This window comes from Amborella trichopoda, chromosome 3 (assembly GCF_054954075.1).
Source record: "Amborella trichopoda isolate Santa Cruz 75 chromosome 3, AtrichopodaSantaCruz75HAP2 v2.0, whole genome shotgun sequence".
NCBI lineage: Eukaryota > Viridiplantae > Streptophyta > Magnoliopsida > Amborellales > Amborellaceae > Amborella > Amborella trichopoda.
In genome coordinates this window covers 58,449,930-58,465,660 of record NC_142338.1, presented here as the reverse complement: position 1 = coordinate 58,465,660, position 15,731 = coordinate 58,449,930, and the positions used below count along the sequence as shown (strand labels likewise).

Genomic DNA, 15,731 nt, shown 5'->3' with positions numbered 1-15,731 from the left:
TGTGTGCTATTTCTTGGCCATCCAAATCATCCCTCTCCTTTGATCAGGCTGTCCGGCCTATGCTACAATAAGCTCCTCAATACACAATAATCTTTTCTCTTTTTTTTCTTGAACACGTATCGTATATAATATGCAGACTCTTTATTCTTATCTTTAACACTTTATCTCAAAAGAAGAGAGCAACAAAAGCATAGGCTTGACAAAGCAAGGCCAAAGGACTGCCGCTAAAATTCAGAAGGCAAATCGACAAAAGCAAAAGGCACAAAATGTGCTACAAAACCAAAGAGACTTTCTTTTCACAACGAGTAACAAGATTAACCACCTGAAGTAAGCCAAAAAAATTAAGAAACTTGTTTCCCAAATAAGCTCAAGACACAATTGTCACAACCCTAACCTAAAGGGAAAGATGCTATGAGATGTCTTAATGGTAAATGTGCTTTTTTTTCTCAAAAAAAAAAAGAGAGAAGATGCGGGTGTTTTGTTGTTCCCAAGAAAGATAGCAATTATTAAAAATAAGAAATGAGCCTTTAGCCCGAGAGGTTTGGATCCAGCTATAATATAGCGGAGCCGACATGAAAGATTCCATTTCTGCCTATTAACATGTAAAAAAAAAAAAATCATTACTAAAGGAAGCATAAACAAAAGTGACACTATAATTGAACAGATTTCAAGTCACAGGTAAAGCACTTTGAAATGTAGAATGTGAATCATAAAGTTACAGCGAAAACCATGACTCCATTGCACTATTTTTTTGGAGCTCTCAATTCATGGATCTCGGACAAATTTTGTGCTACTTTGGAGCTGCAAATTTAAGGATCTTAGACAAAAGTTAGATTTAAAGTTAGACACAAATCATGTATCTGATTCACCAAGTATTCTTCCATGTTGAGCCATGCAAGTCCTTTATTCTTTTTTTTTTTTTCTTTATCTGAACAAAAATATTGTATTGGTGAGGGTAGAAACCAAAACATCATATTGTGGCACTGGCTCCTCCTGCCTTGAGCCTGTTCTCAGGGTCATTTTCTTTCAATCCACAGCTTTCCTTTCTCCCTGCACAATTTTTATATATATATTTTTGGGTAATTTAATGGGGATGACGAGCCCCTACCTATTTTTTAAAATTGTTAGTGGTTTTTAAATGCGTTATCTGAGGATGGAAAAATAAAATGATAAAGACGGGATTGGATACCTCAACATCTTGGAAAAACCCGTACCGCACGATTTGTATATTAGCACGAGCTTAGTGCATTATATCCAATGTACTTAAAAGAATGATAACTAGGAATCTTGCTTGGGCTTGAGTATTTGGATATTCACGATTGAAATACTGCTTCCCAAACTCGATTCCTACTAGTGAACCGTGAGAGAGAGAGAGGGAGGAAGGGAGGGAGAGAAAGAGAGAGTCAAAATTTATAAAAAAAAAGAAAATAATAATTGTACAAAAAGAAACTACAGTGTGAACTAGCTGCGAAGAAAGCTTCAAGCCAGCAAAGAAAACGGCTTTCGGGATGTAGTTTGCTGAGGCGTCGAGAATCATAATTTATAAAAAAGAAAATAATAATTGTACAAAAAATACATTGAAAGAAGTGTGAAGTTTGTATAAGGCGCCCATCTTGTATTGTAGAAGTAAGGCGCACCTCTAAAATACTTTTGAATATGTAGTTTAAGTGTTGGAAACCTTGTGATGGCTTGAAAATCTATTTTTATCTCTAGTTGTGAAATTTAAAATTAAAAAAAAAGTTACAAATTGAGCAAATCTATAAACACTTAGAGAGAAATTTACGTATGGACCTTATTGGGGGAGAGGGGGGTCAATTACAAAATGGGAACACATTTTTTGCAAGTTACGGGCTTCCCACTCCCGAGATTTTATTTTTTCTCAAGTTACCCCCATTTACGGTAAACCGAACACCAGATATGTGAGTTTTTTTGCGTTTAAACGAAAAGCAACTGTCCGGTGTTCAAAATACCTTATTCCATAATCCTTTGTCTGGTATTTCAAACACCGGACATCAAACTTAAAAAACTTAAGGGATTGTATACAATGAGACCATTTAACTTTTGTATATGGAGGTTACAATTGCTTACAACCATCTGATATGAAATCTTATGGCTTGAATGCGTCACAAAATTCGAGAAAATTTCTTTTGAACTTTGAGCTTGATCAATGAAATAAATGTAGCCACCCAACTTCCCATCCAATAATCAACATTAATTATGACGATTTTGTACCAAAGGTAAATGGTCTCATTATGTACCTTTTTAAAACTTAAATAGCTATCCGGTATTTTAAACACCAAACAGTTGGCTTACATTGAAATGTAAAAAACCCACTTATCTGGGGTTCGATTTACTGAACAGAGAGGTAACTTGGAAAAAAAACCGCCCAGGGGGTGTCACCCGTAATTTTGAAAAAATGTGTTCCCTTTTTGTAATTGACCCCCCCCCCCCCCCCCCCCCCCAATATGATCTGTACGTAAATTTCTCACACTTAAAAAATCTTAACTATAGACCATCCAGATAACTTGTTACAAAATATGTTATTTCGAAGACTCGAATCTCTTGTTTTCTTTATATCCACATATCTCGATCTAGATGATCATTTGGAGGGTTCTCCAACATCATAACACTCTCTTCTAAATGAATTTTGCGGTGCTTCTTACTCTAATTGTACAAAAATACAACCTTATAAACTTTTGGAGTTATATACTATAAGATTATTTATCTTTGGAACAAGAAGGCCACAAGTAATCTTAGCTATCAAATGTCAAATCAAAAAACATAGAGTAAGTCACAAAGTTGGAGAAATTTTTTTTTGACTTTGATCTTGATAAATGTAAAACTCTCAACCGTCCAATTTCAAATCTAACGAACAAAAATAACTACAACATCCTTGTACAAAAGACAAACCGTCTTATTGTATACAGTTTCTAAACTTTTTCCTTCAAAGAAACATAAAGCCACCGCCTAAGATAGTTTGTGAATGTCCCAAAAAATATCCAACTTAAAAGGGAAAGCGACCATCGCAAGTGACATATCAAATAAGAGATTTGCTTCCATTCAGTAGCACATATAAAAGCAATCACAAGTTCCATATCATTCAGGTCCAAAATTAAAAAACATGTTTGAAGTCACTGGAATCAGCAAATTAAAATTCCACTATGAGCTTGGAATGAGCACTAAGGATCAATAGAGTCAGGACGACTAGGAAGGAAGCCGTAGGTACAAATTTCATTGAACTAATTAGCTTGTTGGAATTCCTAGATGATCAGAGAGTTCATTGCAAGTTCCAACTAGGGCTGACAATATGCCGGGCGGCCCGTCCCAGTCAGTCCCGCCCTAAAATTTTGGGTCTAGATCGCATACTTTTGTCCGAGGGCTGGGCTAGGCTAGTGTTGGCCCGGTTTAGACTGGCCTTCATTTTATTTTTCTATTATTTTTTCCTTATCTGTTTTGGCCTGACCCGGATTTAACGGGGCAAGGCCGAGCTTGGGCCAGCCCCATGGGACAAGGGCAGGGCTAGGCCCAACCGAGTGAGGTATGCTACAATTGCTTAATCATCATGTCTCTCGGGTACACAAAATTATGGAAAAAAAATATTAAAAAGTCGGATTATCTTATCTTATAAAATAAGGGCAAGCTTTCTATGTTTCCCCTACCACATAAAACTTATATACTTCCCCTTATCCAACCCTCCATTTTGAATGGAGGGTTACGATTGTCCCAATCACAATGTCATGTCTGTACACTATTGTATTTTTAATTTTTTTTCCTATAAACTATTTTGACACCAAATTTTGGACGTTCTATCCTCTATTAAACTCACACTAGTGAAAAATATAAAAAAAATTTCTAATAAAATAAAATGACCAAAATACCCTTTAAATTTTAAAGGGTATTTTGGTCATTATATTTTATCGAAAAAAAAAAGTAATATTTTTTATAGGTGCGCCCCAATGAGAAGATGACACGTATCAAATTTCATGTTCATACAATTTGTATAAAAAAACTAAAAATAAAATACTTTGAGATGTCGGATCTAAATATCAAACGATGAGTAGCTCTCTTGATCAAAATTAGACGACTGGATGGTAAGAGAATGATAGATCTTCTATGTTGTAGGGAAAATATAGAAACCTCCACCAAAAAATAATATAATTTTCTACTTGCATGAGTCAAACTAGGAATTCGTTATATATTGGATTCTTCTAGAAGCTACCCAAACAACTTTTTAACTAAAACCAAGTTTTACATAAAACTAGAATCTCTATACCCAGGTTTTAATATATAACTAAGTTTTGTGAATATTAAGTCCTAAATAACCATTTTTTAAATTTTATTTCATTCAAGGACCTCCAAGAAAAAAAAAAAAAAAAATTCAATATTAAAAACCCGAAATAGGGACATTTTGATAATAACTCCGCTTAGGGGTATGAGAAAGTGACAAATACAATCATTCGAACTTAACAACATTGGACAAGGTTTAGTAAAACAAAAAAAAACAAGGAAGAAGTGAGCATTATGCTCTTAGTAATTTTTTAAGGAAAATGCTTATACTAGCCTGCAAACTTAAACGGTGTAAAAAAGGCACCACTAAAAAATCCACCAAAAAATGTTGTTTTGATGGTAAAAAACATCTAATTGATCATCTTGGCCTCGAGATGTATGGATGTGAGAAAAAATATTTTAAAAAACAAAAAAAAGTACATTTTGTAATACATTATCTGGACTGTTAGACCACCAATTCTCCATATTTTCATTTGATTGTAGATTTACTCAACTATTTTTTAAGTTTTAAATTTCATAATTAGACGTAAAGTAGTTTTTCAAGTCATCATTGAAATTTTTGACACCAAAATGGCATCTTTCAATGAACTATGGAGGTGTGCGTTAATTAAACGTTAAGGTTGTCCCCTTATACAAACCACACCCATTTTTAATGAATAACTTGTGAACTACCTAATCAAGGAAGTATTTTTCCTATCTATAGGACCTTCAAGGTCACTCTAGGAGCTGCCATAGGGGTATTTTAATACTTCCGTACAACACGATGGCATTGTCAAGGATGGGGGTAATGTCTTGGTGGTAGCACCCTACATCCTAATTATCATGTTGTGGTTTATATTCTTACCACTAACAATACCCTAATAACAAATCTACTTGAAAAAAAACAAGTAGAGGTATAACTTCCCCATTAAATTACCCCTCCCCCTCTCGGAAAAAAAAAAAAACAAAAAAAAATGAAAAAAGGATGGGTTTCTATGGCTTGACAAACTCATATGCACATATGCAGCCCCTACAAAAATTCATTTTAAATGTTTTTTTTTTTTTTGTACATTCATCATATGGACCAAGATGATCATTAATATGAAAAGAAAAATTAACTTTTAAATTATAATATTTTAGTATTTTTTATGTTATTTATAGACAATAAACTTTAGATAACGTCCATCTTAGTTTGTGTTTACCGGCTGACTCATGAAACAATTTTCCCATTGTCAATTGGTAAAGTGAGTTTGTGTTTGCCCGCTGACTCATGAAACAATTTTCCCATTGTCAATTGGTAAAGTGAGTTTGTGTTTGCCCGCTGACTCATGAAACAATTTTCCCATTGTCAATTGGTAAAGTGGTTTATGTATTAGAGGAACACATGACTCCATTTGCATCCCACATCTATTTTTAAGATAGACATGGTTGTGGTCTCTAAAAAAAAATCACTTGTTTGATTTATGAGTAAGGATCCTATAGGACCCTCTTCTATTTATGTGTGTAGGATTCCAAAAGATCATCATTAAAGTTAGTATCGATCTCTAAAAAAGTTATTACATAGATGTGGGACTTGACTTTTCTATAGATCCGTTCTAACTTTAATGGTGATCCTTTGGGTCTTACATACATATATAGAAGAAAGTCCTATAGGATAAATTCTCTTGAAGTGTTTTGTAAAAAAATTTATCTGTTGTAATTTTTAAAAGAGTAATGATCCTATATGACTCTTCCTTACCCCTGTGTAGGACTCTAAATGATCATAATTAAAGTTGACACAAATCTTTAAAAAATTTATCACATGAGTATGAGATTTGATTTTTTTATAGATTCAGACTAAATTTAATAGTTATCCTTTGAGATCCTACACATATGAGTGGAAGAGGGTCCTATAAAATCATTTCTCTTCTTAAAATTAATTTCTCTTTACACCTTCCTGTTCTCCATGTTAGAGATTATACCCACCTAAAAAATTAGGGCTAAGATATATCTAAAAAATAGGTCATGAAGGCCGCATATGTACCTATGAATCTTAGGACATGTCCTGGTCTATTACCGCTTATACAAAAGTTCCTTGTACCTTCGGATGCTCTGGATTCCACCGCTTGTGCAAAGCCAAAACGCCCCGGTAAAATCTCCTGCTCTCTGATTCTTAGGCCTAAGCCTCTCTCGCTCGAACGCAATCATGCCAGAAATGGAAGGAGAGGAAAAAGATGTACTTGAACTGGTTCAACTCCAGTACGATGACCTCATTCTCTTGTCCCAATCCTCATTTTCTCCCTCCCATTCACCGTCTTCCAGCCCTAAACTTTCGTATCCTGCAAGAGAAGAATCAGAGAGACTTGACGCCGTTTTTAAAACTGTGATGGAAACCCTAGGTCCTGAAGGCCCTGGTTTGATAGCTATAACTGGAGTTCCGAATGCTGGAGCTATGCGGCGGAGACTTCTTCCTCTTGCCCGGAAGCTTGCGCTCCTCAACAACAAGGATCGTCATTGCATTCTCAAGGTACCTGCAATTCCTTCATCATCTTCTTAGAATTAAACTGTTAATGCCTTCCATCCGCGTTGTTTTCTGTGGACGTTGGATTTCAACGGGCATAACATCTCATAAATACAATGTCGTGAGTGATACGATCTTCTGTAATTTATTGTAATTTTGCATTTGGCAATGTATTGTACATATGTTGAGTTCTATCTTTTTTCTATATTTATGCATTGTTGATTCAAGGCCTTTTTTTAATTTACAGTTGGAGTATTAAAACTTATTTGGATGGGAAACGAAACCAAAATCTTATGGCACTCTGGTTGAGATGAAGTGGACAATCAAACTATATGGCTAAACAGGAATTGTCATCTAGGATGTGAGAGAAAATGAACAGGGCTCTTGTTATTTGCACCGCCATTGCAGTGTTTAATAAATGTGCTAGTCTGCTTTCTCCAGCTTCACGTAATTGGGTTCATTGAAAATATTGTGCTCCATTGAAATATTTGAGATTGGATAGGCTCTCAAGGGAAAAGGCATAGCATTCCTCTGCTTGTTTGAGAGGTCCTTATTTTTCCTTGGCATGTCTCAGAAACAAAGAAGAATTAATTTTTGAAATTACCCCTTTTCACGGGCCAATACGCCGTTTTGTAAAGATTACACAAACGCAATCAATTAAAAATATCAATTATGAAAAAAAAAGCAAAAGCATGAATTCATCCTGAATTCAATGGTTTTTGCATTCTATTACTATCATCTGGTGTATGTGGCATAAAGCACACTTTATCTGATTGGGCCCTTCACTATACTATCTTTTCCATGTCACTGAAAAAACCAAATGTATGTGCCACGCTTTAGATGGAAACAGCTCATATCTTTTATAAGGCCCTTTTATTTTGTCTGTTCTGTATTTAGCATTTGTCCTGCTATGGCACATTACTATTTTTCAAAGGATCACTGGGTTGGCTGCATGACAAAGGGGTACTGGGTGTACTTTTTCTGCAAGAGAAACATATTTGAAATTTGCTGAACCCAAATGAAAATCGAATCCAAGTCTTTTTTTTGTTCATGAGGAGGGTTGACCTCTTCCTTAGGGGAGTCTTACTTACGATGGGAACAGGTGTAGTGATCTGGTTATGCTAGTTATAAAACTTTTGCTTTTTATTTTATTTTTTACTTAAAGGTCTTTGATGAGTAGATACTATTTCTCTTTTTGTTACTTCGAGAATTCAGTTTAGTTTTTGCATATGGTGTTAGCTATATCGGAAACATGTAAATGCTTAAGAGAATTTGAAAGATCAACCTGCATTTATGATGAATGCCTTTTATACTTTGCCTATCTTGCCATCTTTAAAAGTTAATTCTTTTTCCAGGAGCATGGCTTGGGTAGTGATTTTTCACTGAAGGACCTGGACAGAAGTGTCTCATCGTTTGTATTTCCATTAAGATATCAACAGGATTTTGTCCCTAAACTGATGCACATAGGGTCAAAACCAGGAGATTCAGAAGATCCAGATATTTACAGTTTAGAACAGCAGCCCCATGAAACAGGGAATGAATTTAAGGATCTGGGAAATGCTTTTAAAGAGCTGGGTTTCTGCATGGTAGTAATAGGACTTTTATTTGCACGAATATGTGATAAAGGCATTGGTGGTGGTGAACTAGAGGAAAGCATCCTTCACTCAGGCACTGCAAAAGGACGTCTTATCCATTACCATTCAATTTTAGATAACTTTGTTCTAAAGGAGGCTGCAAGATCAAGAGGAGATAAAAAACAGAGAAACAAAAGTGGACAGATTCTTGTTGAAGATTCGAATGTGAGTTCACTTCAATACAGCGTTATATCAAGCCAAATTTTGCCATCTAATTTATGGCAACAATGGCACTATGACTATGGGCTATTCACAGTTTTGACTACCCCAATGTTTCTTTCCCAATGCCAGAACCCGGAAAACAATGATGACAGTTATGAGAAACTTGATTCTCAATCAGAGTGCTCTGCTCCTAACGGACACACATATTTGCAGATACATGACACTGTTATGCATAGGACGCTTATGGTCAGAGCACCTCCTAACAGTTTCATTATTCAGGTTGGAGAATCAGCTGAAATTTTATCTAGAGGAAAGCTTACTTCAACAATCCATGCAGTTTCCAGAGTACGTGAAAGAGTGGACATAAGCAGAGAAAATTTTGTGGTCTTTCTTCAACCTTCTTGGCACAAGACTTTCTCAGAACTTCCTGAGAGGGATGGGGCGAGTTGGGATAAATCAATAGGGAGAAGAAGTTGCACTTGTGACATACAAAGAAAGGTTCCACCTCTATTAACTCGCTTGAAAGATGGTATGACATTTGCTGAATTTTCAAAAGAAACAACCAAACAGTACTATGGTAGCAATGGCTGGCAGTCTGGGAAATAGATTTTTTTTGTTGCCATCTGGAATTTCAAATTTGGGATCCTTCACTCCTTTGACACTGGTCTGTGCATCCTTTTCTAGGATGATTATCCCACCATATGATATCGGACATTGGTGCAGTCTTTACTCTCTCTAACATGGTTATAGTTTTGTTTCTTGATAACTAAGACAACTTCTAATTATATATTATTTGCGCCCATTCTTTTACAAAGTCATTTTCTCTTGCCAAGAATGAAAAGAAATGTTCCACTCAACCGAAAGAATTAGACACACCCAAAAAACCGAAAACAAGTTACAGTGGCTTCTGCTACTGAGAGTCTCAGATTTGGGACTCTATTCTTGCTCAATCTTAACTCATCCATGGAGACATTGGAGAGTCAGCATTGTTCTTCTTCATAAAGTCAATCACACTTCTAATCCCTACTGAGTGGGTCAGGGAAACTCAGTATCTGTTGCCATATGCCTGCAATCAAGAAGATGATGTCAATAGTTTACACAAGTACACTTTACAACCTTTTGGTCCATTCTTTTAAAGATTTTTCAGTATGCTAACCTCAATTGCTACGAGAGATCTGCAATAGTTCGTATTAGTGGTGAGCACAGAGCAAGTTGATCCACACTCACTGTCCTTGAGAGACATTGTAGACCTATCCAGCTTGATCGGACCTGTGTACTGGTACCCTTTACAGGTGGCCCCCACATGAGAAGATGACCTTTGCATGCGGACCCCACGTGGGATTCCCCTTCCCTCTGTTGAACTCCTCCTCTTACTATTATTTGAAGCTGGCTTCTCATATGAATCAGGCCTCTGTTTTGGTGCACTTTGTGATCGAGCCTTAGCCTTTGAAGATTCAGTGTTGGCCATATAGTTCGGGAAAAAAGAGTATTCATGGGATAAGGACTCTGCATACTCAGGTCTCGAAGGAGTGAAGGGGCCTGTACTATCTGCCCTAGAAATAGCTGAACAGTAATGTGGGCTACTTTGTGCTGTGGTGAATGAGTAGTCCTCAAAATGGCCACTAGACGTTCTTGGACTAAGGTCTGGGAATGCAGGGGAAGGAGCAGGGGAAAGGTCAAGCTTTGGATGTGGGGGTAAAGAATGTTCTTTGTGTGTTGCGTAGTGCATTGAAAATCTATGTTCGGTTCTTTCAACTGGTGGGTTGGAATAGCTGATTCTACTCTTTGAGCTGCCCCTTGACTCACCCAGGTCCATTTCAACTATCTTCACGTTCTCGTCCATGGTTTTCTCCATGTCCTGCAAGTGTTACAGTTTCAGATGAGGTAAGCTTTTTGATGATTTCTTGCAAATTGGCTCGAATGCCTTGCAAGGTTTTTGAAATTATATTGTCCCAAAAAAAAAGTTGCAAGCTTATCATTTGGGTTTCAGTTCAGACTATTGAATTCCTTGTCGAAGTTCCCCTTTCTTTAGTGGTGAAATCTTTTTGAGTTTTTCTCTAGTGGTAAAAGCTTGCAGAAATAAGTTCACGTTACTTCATATCAACAGTTATAAGTTGGTACTTAACAAAATGATTAGGGATTGTATCTTACAAAACCAAGTTGAAAAACAAAGTTGCACAACAAACTTACTGTTGATTGCCTGAATTGATTATCCTGAAATGATCGTCTATGAATTGATGTCTGCTTTTGAATGACAGGATGGATTTCCTCACATGATGATTGAATTCTTTGAGCACGGGCTCTCGCCTGTACAGTCAATAAAGCCTGCATACACCTGAGAGTGGCAGTTGCTTGTTTCCTGACCAAGTGACCTCGCACCAGAGCCTGGATCTTCACCAGCCCTTTCAGTGCACAAAGGGCTTTCCTGGCCTGGAACAGAGGAAACCCAACAGAGCAAATTAGAAGATGGTTCAAGGAATTTGAGGAGGTTCAGAGTTTTGATTTTGATTTCATCCTTTTCTTTACCAGATGTACAGAAAAAGGGCAGTAAATGCAGCTAACAAAAAAAAGTGTCAGATATATATATTTTTTGGTATTTTTAGAAATCTATGTATTGGAATTCAGACAGTTTTGGCCAAAATGCAGGCATAACTTACAGTATCAGACCTTACAATATTTATTCAACAAGTTTGTAAAATATTAAACCATGATATAAACTTTGTATTTTTGTTTCTCCATAAACAATTCAATGAACAATTGAAACCCAATTTCTAAAGAAAATCCGCACATGTAAAAAAAGAAAGAAAGAAAGAATAACCTCTACACTCTGTCCTGCCATCCCCTACCGCCCCACCCCCCCCCCCTTCCCTTCTCTTTTGTGGTTGTGGGTGTGAGTGTGGGTGTGGGTGAGAGAGAGAGAGAGAGAGAGAGAGAGAGAGAGAGAGACCTTGCATATGAATATATGGGTGGCTGTGAGAGTGATGGATATTCCAATTGCTAGAGAGTGGAACAAATTTATGATTCACTAGAGAGAGAGAGAGAGAGAGAGAGAGAGAGAGAGAGGGAGGGAGGGAGGGAGGGAGGGAGAATTTGTAATTCATGGGTGGGATCCAAACCAGATAAGCTCGAAACATGGCCTGGATCCTGATAGCTGCCCTCTCCTCAATCAGCGATGGCTTGTAAACAGCTGTGAGCCTCATCACAGCAGCCGCTGCCTGTGCAGCCGCCATGACGGCATCAGTTGCAGCTGCAGTCGCTGCAGCGACAGCCATTGCGTGCTTCTTTTGCTCATCTTCTTCAGATTCTTTCAAATTCTCTGAGCTTTGATTATTACTGGTCTGGAGTGAGGAATTGTTGGTGTTTGGGTCTTTGTTGGTGGATCTTCGAAAGCTCCATCTTCGCTTCTCTTTAGGTGGAACATTTGTGAATGAGTGATTCTCATTTGGTTGTGAAGGCTCTGTCAGTTTCTCCATCTCTTTCTCTCTCTGCTCTGTGGGTTTCTCCTTCTTCTCTTTCTCTCTCTCCTTTCTCCCACCTAGGAAGCTCCTGATCCATTTGCTTGTCTTCCCCATTGGAGCTTGGATTCAAGGCGTGGAGTGAGATGGCTTTGTGATAAAAAGACAGACACTGCAGGTGTGCATCTTTATGCTCTCTCTCTCTCTCTCTCTCTTAATTTTTATGCATGCCCATTTGACCCATTTGTTTAACGAAGGTCTTTCAGCACTATTTGTATGGTTAGTGGGGTGTTTTTATGCGTGTATTGGAAGGCCTGCAGAAATGGGGAGGAATTTCCCAAAGAATTATTACTTGGGAGGACAGACAATACTTCGGGCAGGGTGTGGATGACTTTGTTTATGTGGAGACCTAACTTTGTACACATGATATTTTAATCATGTGAAAGAAATGGCTCTAAATTTGTGCTCAATGAGGTGGTCGTTGTCTTCTCTCTCTCCTCTTGGAAAAGAGCAGAAGCTACCATTTTGTGCAAGTCTGAAAATCAGGCAGCTGTTCTCATTTATTAGGTGATAAACATAGAGAGGGAGAGCATGGGTTTCCTTAATAGCTGAAAGCCTGAAATAGAAATTAGAGTGGTTAAGTGAGAAATTAGTGAAAAGAAAGGGTTGGGGGACTGGATATTGTGGAAAGTGGGGCAGTTTTGGTTAATTATATGGAAGAAGTCAGAGTGGGGTCTCCTGTGGTGGTTTTTTGGAGGGGCGGCAGTGGCCATGTGAAATGTTGATGGGGGCAGATGTTGGTTTGGAAGGTGACTTCAATCCCATGGATGTGGGGCTCACCTTCTCTTTCTCTCTCTAAAATCTATGCGTCCAAAGCCCCGGATCCAAGGAATTAAACTGGAGACATCCCTTTCATTGTTTTACCTGAATTTCATGGCCACTTCTTAGGAAGACCTCTCGCTCTCTCTCTCTGTTTATTGTTCCTTTTTACCAAAATTTCATGCCTGGTTGCTTGATTTTGATCGCCACTTCAAGGAAAACACTATGTTCTGTGTGTGTTCATCCCAATAATTGAATTTTAGTTAGTATGCATGCATCACAAGAGAGAGAGGGCGCGCTTCGTGTATGTATTTAACACGCCAAGTAATGTGTTCCAAGGCATAATCCAACAAGAGGCATTAGTTGGCAATCACGTGTAATGTTGATTCTTAAGGCCCTTTTGGCTTTCCAATTTGGCCAAGTGCTGGGTGGAGGGAAGCATCCCTTTTAGCCTATCTTCTTTTTTTAATGTTCATTTTTCCACCATCTTGCTAGCTTTTGGCTTTACAATGGCTTTCATAATTTTTAATCAGGAGAGAGAGAGAGAGAGAGATCCTTTCAGTGCCAGCCATGGCCCAAACAATCAATTCAATGCATGTCGAGCTGATTAGGCCTTTTTTAGCTTTCTCTATCTACTCAATGATGATCACAAATTTATTTACAATGGTCCGGTTTTCATGCGGCCCCAGCTGCACTAAACCATTCTGCTGCCCTCCTTCCCCTAAAAATCCACCAAAACAGCGGGATCGAGAACCCAATATTTTGAACCTTCAAAATCAATATCCTGGAGAAAGAAAAGGATTTGGAGCTTTTAAAAATGCTCCATGTTGAGTGTTGTTTTTAACATCTAATCAACAATAAACATTTCAATAGCTCCAAAATTGATGAACTTTCCAAGATTTTAAGAGCTCCCAAATTAATAAGGGTAAAAATTGATTTGCATGTCTTGAGGAGGGGTCCTCAAATTCTATTGAACAAATGGGTTTTTCGGGGAGAGGTAAGAAGGCCCACATTTTCGAGGTGCGGCCGAGGTCATGACACACTTTCTCTATTTACGAACATCGACTATTTTGTGCATATATTAATATTTTCTTTTTCATTGTTCATTAAATATTTAGTATCTTTTAACCAAATAATTATACCGGTCGATTTATTGGTGGATAACTGTCCGAAGCGAGCACCATGTGCACCAGAGTTAAAGAAGAGAGTGAGAGAGAATCTACATTGAGTATCTCATGCGTTGTTCCTTTTTAGCTCCACTACTTACTAGATTCCACTTAGCACATGACATAGCTTTCTTTTTATTTATTTTGGTCCGGCCTTCCGCTTACCGCATTTGCTCTCAGGTGACATGGGTTTTGGGAATCTCTCTCAAGTTGGCTCACATTTGTGAAGGGCTCACGAATCTCTCTCGCCTTTTGACAAAACAATGATTAATGGGGATTCTGATTTTAACGTGCTCCTGCAAGAGCACATTGTTTTCTTAGTCTCCCTTACAAAAGGCATGGAAGTATTTTCTTTAGTTAAAATTTTGGGATTCTTTTTTCATCTCATCTTACCTCACAAAAAAGGTCCGAATTTAAAGAAGGAAAATTTGATTTCTTTAAAGCGCTTGTGATCATGTTATTTCTCAAGCACACGTGTATTTTTTATTTTATTTATTACCTTTCCCTATATTTGGGTCCTTACAGTACCCCTAGATAGGGTTCTTTAATGAGAGAATGTATATCCTCGGGACCATATGATCTTCTGATTTCTATTTCTCCTGTTATCTAAAGCAGTTAATAGCTCTTGCTTATCTGTATTACACACTGTAGGTGTGCCCTGTGTCATTTAATAAATAAATGATTAATCAACGAAGTTATTTATTTTTGGTATAGATCGTTATCATAAAACTATTCCCTTTTTGTAGAAAGTGGTCAAAGTTTGTTTAGTTATTGCATAAGAAATTCAATAGTTTGGGGTGCATCGCAAAGTTCTTATATTTGAGCTTCATGCCTAAGAAATGGTATAGCGTAGCCACTTAATTTCATATCAAATGGTCAATAATGATTGCGATCTCCTTTATTAGGAACTGTCTCGGTTTCTCGACAATATCGAGAACAAGCAGTTCCCACTAGAACTGGCCAATTATGTAAGGTAACTGGGCCAACAAGATCACTTCATTCCCACTTTTTTATTTTTTATTACCCGATTCTCTTGGCCAGATCGCCGATTCAGATTGGCTTCTAGGATGGCTAATTCACTAGAGAGATCCAAATTTCAAAACAATGTACAATTTTCCATTTGATAGTGGTCCATCTCAAAGAGTGTGATTGTGAGATATTGATGCCATTATACTTGTCTTCCAATGGTAGACATTCTCAAAGTTGAATAACATGGGCTCCAACATGATGTCAGGAATCGGTAAAGTCACGCATCAAGCCCGAACCGGGACCACCCTAGCAACAAAATGGATGTCTACATGGGCTAAAAATTAGGCCCTATTTCGATGGACCATTGATTAACAATTTAATATGCCGGACGAATAATTTGTTGAAAATTAATAGTCTACTTACTCCGCTTGGTTTAGGAGTGAAACAAAACAACTTTTTCCGCTTCAATATCCTTGGATACGGGCCTTACTATATTTTTCCCTGCTTATTAAGAAAATGCTGCAAAGCCACTCACAACCCAATAAAAAATATAAAAAAGTCTTTTTCAATCATTTTCAAGTAATTCTATTTTTAATGAAATTTTGGATCCGAAACGGGTTTGAATGGGAATTTAAATTTAACCATCCTTGTGAAATAGGCTGGCAGTGGGCTAGCCTAGGTTGGGCAATCGTCAGCCTGAGCTTGGCCTGACCTAGAATGATTTAAGCCAGACCAAGTCTTTGAGATCGGAGTGGAGGTT

The 15,731-nt window shown here is 37.5% G+C and overlaps 2 protein-coding genes across 3 annotated transcripts; one reads left to right on the top strand and one right to left on the bottom strand.

The window, feature by feature from the left end:
• Positions 1-6,312: 6,312 nt before the first annotated feature.
• LOC18429630 (2-oxoglutarate (2OG) and Fe(II)-dependent oxygenase superfamily protein) lies at positions 6,313-11,304 on the top strand. Its single transcript, XM_006838913.4, has 3 exons — positions 6,313-6,772; positions 8,122-10,446; positions 10,821-11,304. Exons 1-2 carry the CDS (start codon positions 6,452-6,454, stop codon positions 9,166-9,168), a joined length of 1,368 nt encoding a protein of 455 aa, XP_006838976.3. The 5' UTR covers positions 6,313-6,451; the 3' UTR covers positions 9,169-10,446; positions 10,821-11,304.
• Positions 9,313-14,705, bottom strand: IQD19 (IQ-domain 19). 2 transcript variants are annotated; one of them, XM_088861722.1, is made up of 4 exons: positions 11,679-14,705; positions 10,753-10,992; positions 9,719-10,420; positions 9,313-9,628 (listed from the first exon to the last, which is right to left on the bottom strand). In XM_088861722.1, the coding sequence occupies exons 1-4, from the start codon at positions 12,132-12,134 to the stop codon at positions 9,608-9,610; spliced, it is 1,419 nt and encodes a 472-aa protein (XP_088717848.1). In that variant the 5' UTR covers positions 12,135-14,705; the 3' UTR covers positions 9,313-9,607. The 2 variants fall into 2 exon arrangements, with proteins under 2 accessions (XP_088717848.1, XP_020519947.1); XM_020664288.2 differs by having other exon boundaries at positions 9,464-10,420.
• Positions 14,706-15,731: the final 1,026 nt, after the last annotated feature.